Source organism: Myotis nattereri, assembly GCF_964212035.1.
Source record: "Myotis nattereri genome assembly, chromosome: 1".
Classification (NCBI taxonomy): Eukaryota; Metazoa; Chordata; class Mammalia; order Chiroptera; family Vespertilionidae; genus Myotis; species Myotis nattereri.
The window spans coordinates 113,594,582-113,606,749 of record NC_138075.1 but is presented as its reverse complement, the minus strand read 5'-3'; the positions used below and the strand labels follow the sequence as shown (position 1 = coordinate 113,606,749).

Sequence of the window (12,168 nt, the reverse complement as noted above, 5' to 3'; positions counted from 1 at the left end):
TGCGGACTGAAAGGTCCCAGGTTCGATTCCGGTCAAGGGCATGTACCTGGGTTGCGGGCACATCCCCAGTGGGAGATGTGCAGGAGGCAGCTGATCGATGTTTCTCTCTCATTGATGTTTCTAACTCTCTATCTCTCTCCCTTCCTCTCTGTAAAAAAATCAATAAAATATATTTTAAAAAAAAAATGGGCAGAGGAATGGCCTGCAGTACTCAAGTTAATGGAAAGCAAGAATCTGAGACCAAGATTACTATATCCTCAAGACTATCATTCAAAATATATGGTCAAATAAAGAGCTTCCCAGACCCAAAAATAAAAAGGCTAAAGGAGTTCATCTCCACCAAGCCAGCATTATAAGAAATGCTAAAGGGATTGCTGTAAGGGATTGTTGAGAAGAAGAAACAGACAGAGAAACCTAGCCATACAGAATTAAATGGCTATAAATAAGTACCTCTCAATAATAACCCTAAATGTAAATAGATTAAATGCTCCAATCAAAAGGTGTAGGGTAGCTGAATGGATACAAAAACATGACCCAACTATATGCTGTCTACAAGAGACCCACCTCAAAACAAAAGACACACACAGGATGAAAGTGAAGGGTTGGGAAAAAATTTTCCATGCAAATGGAAAAGAAAAAAAAAGCTGGAGTAGCAATACTCACATCCAACAAAATTTACTTTAAAAGCATCATGCTAAGCGAAATAAGCCAGTCGGAGAAAAATAAATATCATATGATCTCACTCATTTGTGGGATGTAATGAACAACATAAACTGATGAACAAAAATAGAGCCAAAGGGAAACAAAAATGTACTAGAATATAATAGAAGTAATCCTGTTATTTGCAGATGTTTAATATTTCCTACAACTTTTGTGATATCATACTATGTAAGTACAGTTTTGGTAATATTATTATACTTAAAATCCTTTTATTCTTGAAATATTAATGTTTATTCCATGTAATCCTATCTAATAAAAGAGAAACATGGTAATTAGCCGTAACTTCGCTACCCTTCCCATTGGCTAATCAGCAAGATATGCAAATTAACTGCCAACCAAGATGGCGCCGGCAGCCAGGCAACTGATGCGAACAGGGAGGCTTGCTTGCTCCAGTGACGGAGGAAGCCAGGTTCCCCGCCTGCCGCTGCCGGCCTCTCAGCTGCTCTCTAAGAAACATTGATACAAATATAGAAGCTAAACAAAACCCCAGAAACCTGCTTTCAGTCAGCTGGGATCTCAGAGCTGGAGTCACAACAAAGTTTCAAATACAGAAGGTAAACAAAGTCCAGAAATCTGCTTTCAGTCAGCCAGGATCTCAGAGCTGGAGTGTCAACAAAGTTTCAAATACAGAAGGTAAACAAAGCCCAGAAACCTGCTTTCAGTAGCCGAGGTCTCAGAAGCCGAGGTCTCAGAGCTGGAGCCGAGCCTTAGAGCTAAAGACGGCTCTCAGCTCCAAGTTACAGCCATAAAAGGTAAATAAATCCCAGAATAAAAAAGAAAAAAGAAATAAAAGAGAGGTTGGGAGCTTCAGTCACCTGCCAGCCTGAAAACGGCCCTCAGCCCCTCACCCAGACTGGCCAGGCACCCCAGTGGGGACCCCCACCCTGAAGGGGGTGTGACCAGCTGCAAACAGCCATCATCCCCTCATCCAGGCTGGCCAGGCACCCCAGTGGGGACCCCCACCCTGATCCAGGACACCCCTCAGGGCAAACCAGCCGGTCCCCACCCGTGCACCAGGCCTCTATCCTGTATAGTAAAAGGGTAATATGCCTCCCAGCACTGGGATCAGCAGAGCCTCGAGGCCTCCTGGCCCCTGGAGCAGCGTGACAGGGGGCAGCGCCCAAACCCCCTCATCACCCTGTGGCTCTATGTGTGACAGGGGAAGGCGCCCCAACCCCCTGATCAGTCCTGCTCCGTGCATGATAGGGGGGAGCTCCCTAACCCCCTGATTGACCCTGCTCTGTGTGTGACAGGGTGAGGCCCCCCCCCCAGGGGCCCTGCTCTGTGTGTGATGGGGTGGAGCCGCAACCTCCCCATCGGCCCTACCCTGAGTGTGACAGGGGGGAGCTCCCCAACCCCTTGATCCGCCCTGCTCTGTGCATGACATGGGGGATCTCCCCAACCCCCTGATATGCCCTGCTCTGTGGGTGACAGGGGGGAGCTCCCCAACCCCTTGATTGGCACTGCTCTGTGTGTGACAGGGTACAGAGCCCCAACCCCCCTGATGGGCCCTGCTCTGTGACAGGGGGCAACGCCCCAACCCCCTGATCGGCCCTGCTCTGTGCGTGACAAGGGGTGGCGCTGCAACCTCCCCATCGACCCTGCCTTGAGTGTTACAGGGGGCGGTGCCCCAGCCCTCCAATCGGCCCTACCCTGAGCGTGACTGAGGGTGGCATTGCTACCTCCTGATCCACCCTGCTCTGTGCATGACAGGGGGTGGCGCCCCAACTCCCCAATCGGCTCTGCTCTGAGCCCGACCAGGGGCTGCACCTAGGGATTGGGCCTGCCCTTTGCCACCCGGGAGTGGGCCTAAGCCAGCAGGTCGTTATCTCCCGAGGGGTCCCAGACTGTGAGAGGGCACAAGTGGGGCTGAAGGGTACCCCCCACCCCCACCAGTGCACAGATTTTTGTGCACTGGGCCTCTAGTATTATTATATGTAAGATAAAAAAAAAAAATGGGCAGAGGACCTGAATAGACATTCCTTCAAAGAGGACATGGAAATGATGAAGAGACACATGAAAAAATGCTCAAAGTCACTAATCATTAGAAAAATACAAATTAAAACCACAATGAGATATCACCTCACACCTGTCAGAATGGCTATCATCAAAAATCAACAAACAACAAGTGGTGGCAAGGATATGGAGAAAAGGGAACCCTAGTTCACTGCTGGTGGGAATGCAGACTGGTGCAGCCACTATCTAAAACAATATGGAGTTTCCTCAAAAAATTAAAACTGGAACTTCCTTTTGACCCAGAGATCCCACTTCTGGGAATATATCCTAAAAACCCCAAAACACCAATCAGAAACAATATATGCACCCCTATGTTCATAGCAGCATTATTGTAATAGCTAAGATTTGGAAACAGCCCATGAGTCCATCAGTAGATGAGTGGATAAAAAAAAGCTGTGTGACATTCACACTATGGAATACTGTGCAACTGTAAAAAAAAAGGGATCTCTTGCCAAAACCGGTTTGGCTCAGTGGATAGAGCGTCGGCCTGTTGACTGAAAGGTCCCAGGTTCGATTCCAGTCAAGGGCATGTACCTGGGTTGCGGGCACATCCCAGTAGGAGGTGTGCAGGAGGCGGCTGATCGATGTTGCTCTCTCATCGATGTTTCTAACTCTCTATCTCTCTCCCTTCCTCTCTGTAAAAAATCAATAAAATATATTTAAAAATAAATAAAAATAAAAAATTAAATAAATAAATAAATAAATAAATAAATAAATAAATAAATAAATGGATCTCTTACCCTTTGGGACAGCATGGATGGACCTGGAAAATATTATGCTAAGTGAAATAAGCCAAACTGAGAAAGACAAATATCACATGATCTTACTTATTTGTGAAATCTAATGAACAAAATAAGACCTGAAGCAGGGAGGCATGGAACAGACTGGCATACCTCAATGTGGGGTTGGGAGGACAATAAGAAATTTGTGCACGGTGGGGGCAGGAGGGGGGGTTCCCTCAGCCCAGCTGTGCCCTCTCACAATCCGGGACCCCTCGGGGGATGTCCAACTGCCGGGCCTAAACTGGCAGTCGGACATCACTCTCACAATCCAGGACCCCTTGCTCCTAACTGCCTGCCTGCTCGCTCCTTACCACCCGCCTGCTCGCTCCTTACAACCCGCCTGCTTGTTCCTTACTGCTTGGCTCACCACTCCTTAGCGCTGCCACAGAGGTGGGAGAAGTTCCCGCCACTGCCGGTGCACTCGCCAGCATGAGCCCCGCTTCTGGCTGAGTGGCGCTCCCACAGTATGTGAGCACTCTGTCCACCAGGGGCAGTTCCTACTTTGAGCATCTGCCCCGTGGTGGTCAGTGAGCGTCATAGTGACCAGTCGTTCTGCCTTAACGGTCGCTGGGCTTTTATATATATAGATATCATAGCCTATGGACACGGACAATAGGGTAGTGAAGACCTAGGAGGCTGGGTAAGGGCAGGGAGGAGAGGGGAAGAGGGAAATAAGAGATATCTGTAATAGTATCAACAGTGAAAGATATTTTTTAAAAAATTTTTTAATTAAATAAAGAAAAGTTTAAGTGAAAACCCTGTTGTCCTGGATTTGAATTAGAAATATCGATATGAACTCATAAATTAGTCTTACTTTCTTAGCTTTATCCAATGATAGAGTCTAGAAACCATGACCAGCCCAGAAGCAAATGGCACACCTATTAGCCAGAATATAGTTTCAAACTACCACTCTCCACTAAAAGAACCAGGAATTCTTAGATAGGTGGCCAATTCAAGATCTGGGACTACATAATTATAAAATAGATTGAAATATATCTTAATATCTTTTAATATTTTTAATATACTTTAGGAAGTTCTCAAAGACAACTGAGTTTATGACCAGAGGACTCAAGAGCCAAATTTTAGAGGCTCCTGCTAGCCATTGATGGGACATCGGTGAGCATCAGGAAAAAGAATAACTACCATAGATTGAATGAAACACATCACATATGTTAAATTCATCCATTTATAAATTATAATAATAATAAACTAATAGGTCACCATTAGAGAATGTTAGAGGAACCAACTCATTGTTCTGAAAACTGATAGATAAAAGAAAAGAGTCAAGCATTTACTAACAAACAAGCTGTACCACTGGGTAACGGGAGAGTAATGGCTAGGGCACTGTTGGGGAAGGGGAGGAGTCTTTACCAAAGACTACAGCTAATATAAGAAGAGATAATCGAATATAATCAGCATTTTTCAACCCTGAATGAATTAGAAGATCTGGGCTTTGATCATCAGTGGCTGCTGACATCCCCAAAAGACAGGCAATTATACACATCCTGAGAAGTAGTCTCACCAAAAAAATCAAACCTTTCACCCATTAAGGCCTCTTTTAGATCCAACTTCCATTTTACAGGAAATACAGAAGCCAGAGGAGCATGTTAAACTGTCCCATGAGGATGCAGTCAGCAAAATCCCGACTCTGCCAAATGACTCAGTGCAAGGGGAGAAAGCGCAGAAGAGGGGAGCTTATTGATTAAAGGGGATAAAAGGCGTATCAGTCAACTGAGTGTGCAGATCTGATATGGATTCTGATTTTTAAAAAAAATATTAAAATTTTATGAAATTCACAAGATAAGTGAAAATAGGAACATTGACTATCTACAGGGGTGGGCAAATATCAGTTTACAGTTGTGAGTATGCAAAAGTTTATTCTTGTAGTATGATTTATTAACTAGAGGCCTGATGCATGAAATAAGCTTGGCCCCCACCGTGGCAGCGGCAGCTGCCTCTGCCTCGGCCCCCACCGCTGCGGCTTCGTCCGGAAGGTTGTCTGAAAGGACGTCCAGAAGGATGTTCAGTCTAATTAGCATATTATGCTTTTATTATTATAGATTATTGTATTATTTTCCATACAAACAACTGTAAACCTACTTTTTCCCACCCCTGTATTTAAAAACTACAGAATTGCCCTGGCTTATGTTACTCAGTGGTTAGGCCTGAACCAAAGGGTGGCAGGTTGATTCCCAGCCCTGGTCAGAGCGCATATAGGAGGCAACCAATGTATGTGTCTCTCTCGCATCAATGTTTCTCTCTCTCTGTCTCTCTCTCTCTCTCTCCCTCTCTCTCTCTCTCTCTCTCTCCTGCCTCTCTCCCTCCCACCCTCTTTATAAAACATCAATGGAAAAAATATCCCCAGATGAGGATTAACAAAAAAATAAAAACAATAGTAACTGGAACTATGTATTATTAATTTCTAGGTGTGATAATGGTATTGTGGTAATTTTTGGTTGCTGTTGTTAATCCTCACCTGAGGATATTTTTTTTCCATTGATTTTTTTTTCTTTTAGAGAGAGTAGAAGGGATCAACTCTGCAACCTAGGTATGTGCCCTTGACCAGAATCAAACTCACCACACTTTGGTGGATAGGCCAACACTCTAATCATTAAGAAACACTGACCAGGGTGGTATTGTGGTAATTTTTATGGGGTCCTTATGTTTTAGAGCTACAAACTGAAATATTACAGAAGACATGATGTGATGTCTACATTTGCTTCAAAATAATCCGAGGAGTGGACATGGGTGGGAGTAGCTGGGACATGACTTGAATGATTTGATGGGTGTGGACACTGGCTGACAGGTGCATAAGAGTTTGTTTGAATATTGTCTCCTTTTGGAGATGTTTGAAATCATCCATTAGTTGTCCTCTGCAGTGCGCCGAGCTAATAGACGGCCAAGAAATCCAACCTTCTCTCTTTGTGCCCATGCAGTGCTCCAAGAGCTGCCAGGGGGGCTTCCGGGTCCGGGAAGTACGCTGTCTGTCAGATGACATGGCCCTAAGTAATCTCTGTGACCCTCAGTTGAAACCAGAAGAGAAAGAATCCTGTAACCCTCAAGACTGTGTCCCTGAAGTCGGTAAGTAGGGATCCTGGAGTAAAGATTCATCTTTGTTAAGCTCTGTCAAGTTCTCTGGTGTGAAATGCCACATCCATCTGGAGGTCAAGGGTCAAAGTACTTTTGGTATGTTAAGTTTATAAGCCTGGATGGTGAGCCACGCCACCCACCAAAAAATAAACTTAAACGTGAATTGATTAAAATGGTAATGCATTCAGAGACTTGGTTCCATCATCCTTAGGGTCAGAGTAGTGAGATTTTAATGTCATGTTTAAAGGAAAAGAAAAAGCCCTACCTGGTTTGGCTCAGTGGATAGAGCGTCAGCCTGTAGCCTGAAGGGTCCTAGGTTCAATTCCAGTCAAGGGCACATGCCTCAGTTTCAGGCTCCTCCCCAGCCTGGACCTGGTCAGGGCACATGCAGGAGGCAATCAATGTGTTTCTCTCACATTGATATTTCTCTCTGTCTTTCCCACTCTCTCTTCCACTCTCACAAAAATCAATGGAAAAATATTCTCAGTTGAGAATTTTTAAGTAATAATCTACATACTAGTATATAAAAGGCTAATATGCAAAGTGTCCCCTTGGGAGTTTGACTGGGAGACCGGGAGTTCTATTGCTCACTATGATGTGCGCTGACCACCAGGGGACTGCACGGAACATGGCGGGCGGGTGGCAGCAGGGCGCTGAGGGAGCGAGGGAAGGAGGAGGCGGGGAGGCGGGGAGGCAGGGAGGCAGAGAGATGGGGAGGCGGGGAATCTGATTGGCCCTGATTGCTGGCCAGGCCTAGGGACTCTACCTGTGCACAAATTTCCTGCACTGGGCCTCTAGTAGTAATAATAAAGAAAAAGAAAAATGCAAGCTCTTAGTGCACACCCACACTCCATCAGCAATAGGCAGCAGGACCAGGATGGAGAGCCCTCACCTCACTTTCTCTCCCCAGTAGTCCAGGCTGCTCCTCGTGCTCAGAGCATCTTGTTCTCTTCTGCTACAGATGAAAGCTGCAAGGACAGATACTACAACTGCAACGTGGTGGTGCAGGCCCGCCTCTGCGTCTACAACTACTACAAGACTGCCTGCTGCGCCTCATGCACTCGCGTGGCCAACAGGCACACGGGCTTCCTGGGGAGCAGATAACACCCCGCACCTACCCAAAGAGCAGAGCAGCAAGTCTGTAAGAGGGTGACTGGCAGGCTGCTGATCCACCAGGGTCTCCCTGGCCCAGGGCGCTGCCAGACAATTTGGTCACCAGCCCCGCCTTCAGTAAAGTGTCCACACGGTGCCCAGGCGCAGAGCCACAGCTCTGAGCATCGCCATCAACTGAAGTTCCCCCCTTGGGACACCTGGGAACCTCTAACAGTGCTCTCTGAAAACCAGTCAGGGGAGCGTTCAGGCAGCTCTCAGCCCACTCCTCCTGGCACTTTCTAAGGCAGCAATTTAGCCCTGACTGGGCACTGCCTCCCCCAGGGGGCTATTGGCCTTTCCAATATCAGCACCTCCTGGACAGTCAGAGGAGGCAGCACCCGTATACCCCAGGACCCCACGAAGCCTTGCTCAGATGCCGGCATCCCTGTTACCTCAGCCCCGCTGTGCCTGTCCTCTTTCTCAAAGACATGAAGTTGTTTGCCTGCCCCATGACACAAACATCTCATGTCATGCAGTGCTTTATTGTTTCACAGGTATATTCACAGATATTAATTCCTTAGCAGCTTATAACACCCCAGAAGGGAGGCAGGGAATGAATCATTGTCCCATTTTACTAGCAAGGAAACTGAGACTCATTGACCTCCCAGCCATATTCACCTGTTCAGTCCCAACCCCAATCATCTGACCACAAAACCCTGACCCCAAGGCCTGTCCAGAAGTCTTAGGTCTGCAGGATGCGGCTTCATTTCAGACCAAGAGTGAGAATTTCCTAATTAGCAAACGAAACCCAGGTCTTTGAATTCTTCCCTCCAACCAAAGGTCAAAACTTTATCCCAGCATCAGTTGTTTCAGAAGTCTGTTTCCAGCAATCCCTTCCCCCACAGTCACAGGCCCTCATCACAGGACACTGCAGCTCTCATTAAGCCCGTCCTGAAAGAAACTCTCCCCTGAGACCATAAAGGCGCTGGGTATCACAGTCATTGCCTGAAATTCTGACTTCCTTCCCCAGTGAGATGTTTTCCCTGGAACCGGAAGGCAGGGTCCCTTTGGCCACAACAGTCCCTTTCTGGCCCCAGAGCAGGTTTCCAGAGCTGTGTGCTCAGCCCCTCCTCAGCCACCCTCCTGGGCTGTTCTCCACACGTGCCTGGTGGAAAGTGTAACCAACCCACACCAGCAAAAACCTCGTTTCTACTAGAAAGTGTCTCCCTTTGGTCTTTTTGATTTGATTTATGGATTTCTCTCTATTACTTCAAATCCTTCCTTTCTCACCCAGGACTGACAACCCATGTCCCCGCGCCCCTCCCAGACAGGAGCACTAACACCTGCATTAATGGAGCCAGTCTGGGAGGAGGGGCTGTGAGCTCCAGTGACAGCTCATCAGAGGGCTCTTCCCTGACTCACCTCACCTAACTCTGTAGCTCCAGAGCCTGCGGGGTCAGTAGGGGGTGGGGGTACAGTGCCTATTGAGAGAGGAACTCTTTGAAAAATCCATTAAGAAGAAGAAAATATATGTACATTAAGAAAAGTACCAGGCTAAACGAATTGTAAGCTCTTAGTACTGTGTTTCTGGGCCCATTTCCCTTTTAAAGCAAGCCTTAGCAATTGAGTTTCTCCCAGGAGCCCTTTAAACCAGAAATCTGCTAATTAGATGATCACTTGCAGTTTTTGGAAGCAGTATCACCAGTTAGTCTGACACACTCTGTGTTTCCAGGGATTCTCTTTGGCTTTCCTGTGGCTGTCCTCTTGCTGGGGAGCCCCAGCACCACTCCCCAGAAGCACCCCCTCTCTCCTGGTTCTTATGGGACTCCTGCAGAGAAGCAGGCAGGAAGAGGCCCCGCTCCTCCGGCCACCAAGTGTGTCAGTGATTTCATCCCGTGTCCCCCCTTCCTTTCGCTAGAAGTTTTTTGCTTCTAATCACAAGGGGAGTTTGTTCTTGATGCAGCTGCCCTCGGAGCCCGCTGAACAAGCCAGCCATCTGCTGGAGTCCTTGCAAGAGGCTGTCTTTACACGTGGGAGGGCAGGGTGGGTCAGTGGGTGGGAGAGCAGAAAGGCTGATTTCACCTCAAATTAAGAGAAAACCTTGTGCCATACCAGCTGCCCAACAGAGGTGTGGCCACCATTTGTGAGCTCGCTCTCCATCCTAAGTGGGACTTCTCTGTCGCGGGGAGGTGAACATCCCGGTTCCCTCCACCTCGGGATGCTCATGATGCGCTGGTCAGTGGTGGCTTTGTCTCTGACATCTGACAACGTCCATGGCTCCCAGATGCTACCTAACAGTTCTTTAAAAGCACAGCGATCCTTCCGTGATGACCTCGTGATGACGGCCGTTGTGGAACTGGGTTGGGGGGGGGGGGGGAGCTCATGACTTCGGGGGAGGGGGCAGAAGCACCTAAACTCGGGGGCTTTATTCTCTTCCAACAAATAGCTGAGCTATTCTTGGAATTCATTTATCTCTGGAAAGTTTATAAATTACTAGAATGGGGGTTTTATTTGTTTATTTGTCTTAGAAATCCAATTTTTACTAATTTCCTAGCTTCTCGTGTCAGCATCCAAATGCCTTTGTCCTTAGCACAGCACATCAGATAAAGTCCTTTGATATTTCCAGTGACGACGACGACGACGACGACGGCGTGCCTGTGTAGGGAGTCTAAGGAAAGCTCCCCTCTTGGTGGCTCCCTCCCTCCAGATGTGTCTCCTCGCCCTTTCCTAGACCCTATGAGTTTGCTTTCTCCTCTGCATTACTTGCCACCCCCTTCTCAATCCTCTCCATGTTCTATTAACTGGCCACAATGCAAAACTGAAATTTACACTTGATGGTGCTTTTTTTTTTTTTTTCCTGTGTACTGGATTGCCTCATTCTCTGCCCTGAATTTTAAAATTAGGTGAATTTAAGCTGTTACCTGTTTTTCTCACAAACATCAACAGAGCTCTAAACAGAAATAGTTTCTCTGCCCTCAGGGACCTGCAGTGTGACAGGAGCTCTCTGAGCTGTTCCTAACTGTGCCTTTGCCTTCTCTGGCCCAGGGTTCTTTTTGAGTTTTCCTTTTTCATTTCCTTGAATATGTATCATTTAGGTATCCTCAGAGTGTTCAATATTCAGCACTCTTTTTCCTTTAAAACAAATGGCTTTATAGACGGATGAAAAAATGGGAAGCAAGCTTAATTTATTTCCATGCAATTGTGTGGCAGAGAGAGAAATCCAGATATTATTAATATTACTAGTACCATGCTAAGCCAATGTCTTTTTTAAAAAATATGGCCATTTTAGAATTTAAATATCAGTTCTTTAATGTGGAAGAAGACACAAATATAAGTGGTAAAAAGAAATAGGACTTACCTTAAAACAGGCTTCATATTCAAACCTGAAGGAACCTGTGCCAGCATGGCAGGTGGGGGCCAACATTTGATCCGTGCTGTGTAAAACATTGTCAGTGTGGCTGGAGGGGAGAATAGTGCCTTGCTGGTGAAATTTGTAGATGGCATTGGCATTGGAGAGCTAACAGCGTGGGTGGCAGGTTCTGGACCCACATGATCTGGGAGACTATTGACCAGGAAGCAACATATAGTCCTACCTTTGGGTTAAAAAAAAAAAAATACTATACAAGATGCGGAAGATATAAGAGTTTTGGTTGACTAAGCTCAGTGTGAGTCAGGAAAGTGGGATGGAACCACAACAAAATTAAACACAAAACACTTGGGCTACATAAGGAGAAGACGCTGGTGAGCGTGTGCCCTGTTGTGGGGAGTGTCACCTGTGTGTAACGTTAGGCTGAGCGTGCCCAGTCCTGATGAGCGGTGCAGGCTGGTCAAAACAGAGGAAAAGACTTTATGAGAATGTTTAGCCTGGAGCCCTTGGGAAAGCTATCCAGGAACAGGAGCTAAATCTACAGGGAGGCAGATTTCAACTCTAGCAGAAGAGCCGGCTTTCTGCAAGTTAGAGCCTTCAGGAGGCAGAGCCTCCCTGGCCGGTGGTGGCTGGCCTGTCGCTGGCGGTCTCGGCAGAGGCTGAATGGCCCTTTGTCGGGGATGCTGGAGAGGGGGTTCACGCACGCAGCTGGGGCAATATGACCTAAGGTCCTTACCAAGTCTGGCTTTGGGTGACTATAAGTAGAACAGTTTAAATGATTCTTCTGGTCTGGAATGGCCAGTGCAGGCACGGCTACTTCCCATTCCTGTGTCTGCAGTTTGGACCCTGTGGCGCACCCCTCCAAGCTCAATGCAGCCACTAGGAAACTGGTCAGAGCGTCCCTGACTGGTCCTGCTTTGTACACGAGTAACCAAATGTCCCGATGGACAGTTCCATGCCAGGGTCACATGCCTTGATGGCGGCAGAGCCTCTACTAGACTAGGACCCTCTAGTACCATCTCTGTTTCTCAGTTCACCTTCCTTTCCTGCACCTTTGCTGGAGCAAAGTAACCCTCTCCACCCCGAACAGTGCCGCCTGCG

General features: G+C 47.1%; 1 protein-coding gene across 1 annotated transcript in view; it reads left to right on the top strand.

Annotated features, from left to right (window-relative positions):
• The window catches only part of THSD4 (thrombospondin type 1 domain containing 4), a gene marked incomplete at its 5' end in the record, with an annotated part of 579,672 nt that extends 570,458 nt beyond the window's left edge, over nucleotides 1–9,214 (top strand). Inside the window, 2 exons of the mRNA XM_081084939.1 lie at nucleotides 6,455–6,599; nucleotides 7,570–9,214. Of these exons, the coding sequence (XP_080941065.1) occupies nucleotides 6,455–6,599; nucleotides 7,570–7,712 (288 nt within the window). The 3' untranslated portion in view covers nucleotides 7,713–9,214. The remainder of the gene's footprint in view (nucleotides 1–6,454; nucleotides 6,600–7,569) is intronic.
• Between the last annotated feature and the right edge of the window lie 2,954 nt (nucleotides 9,215–12,168).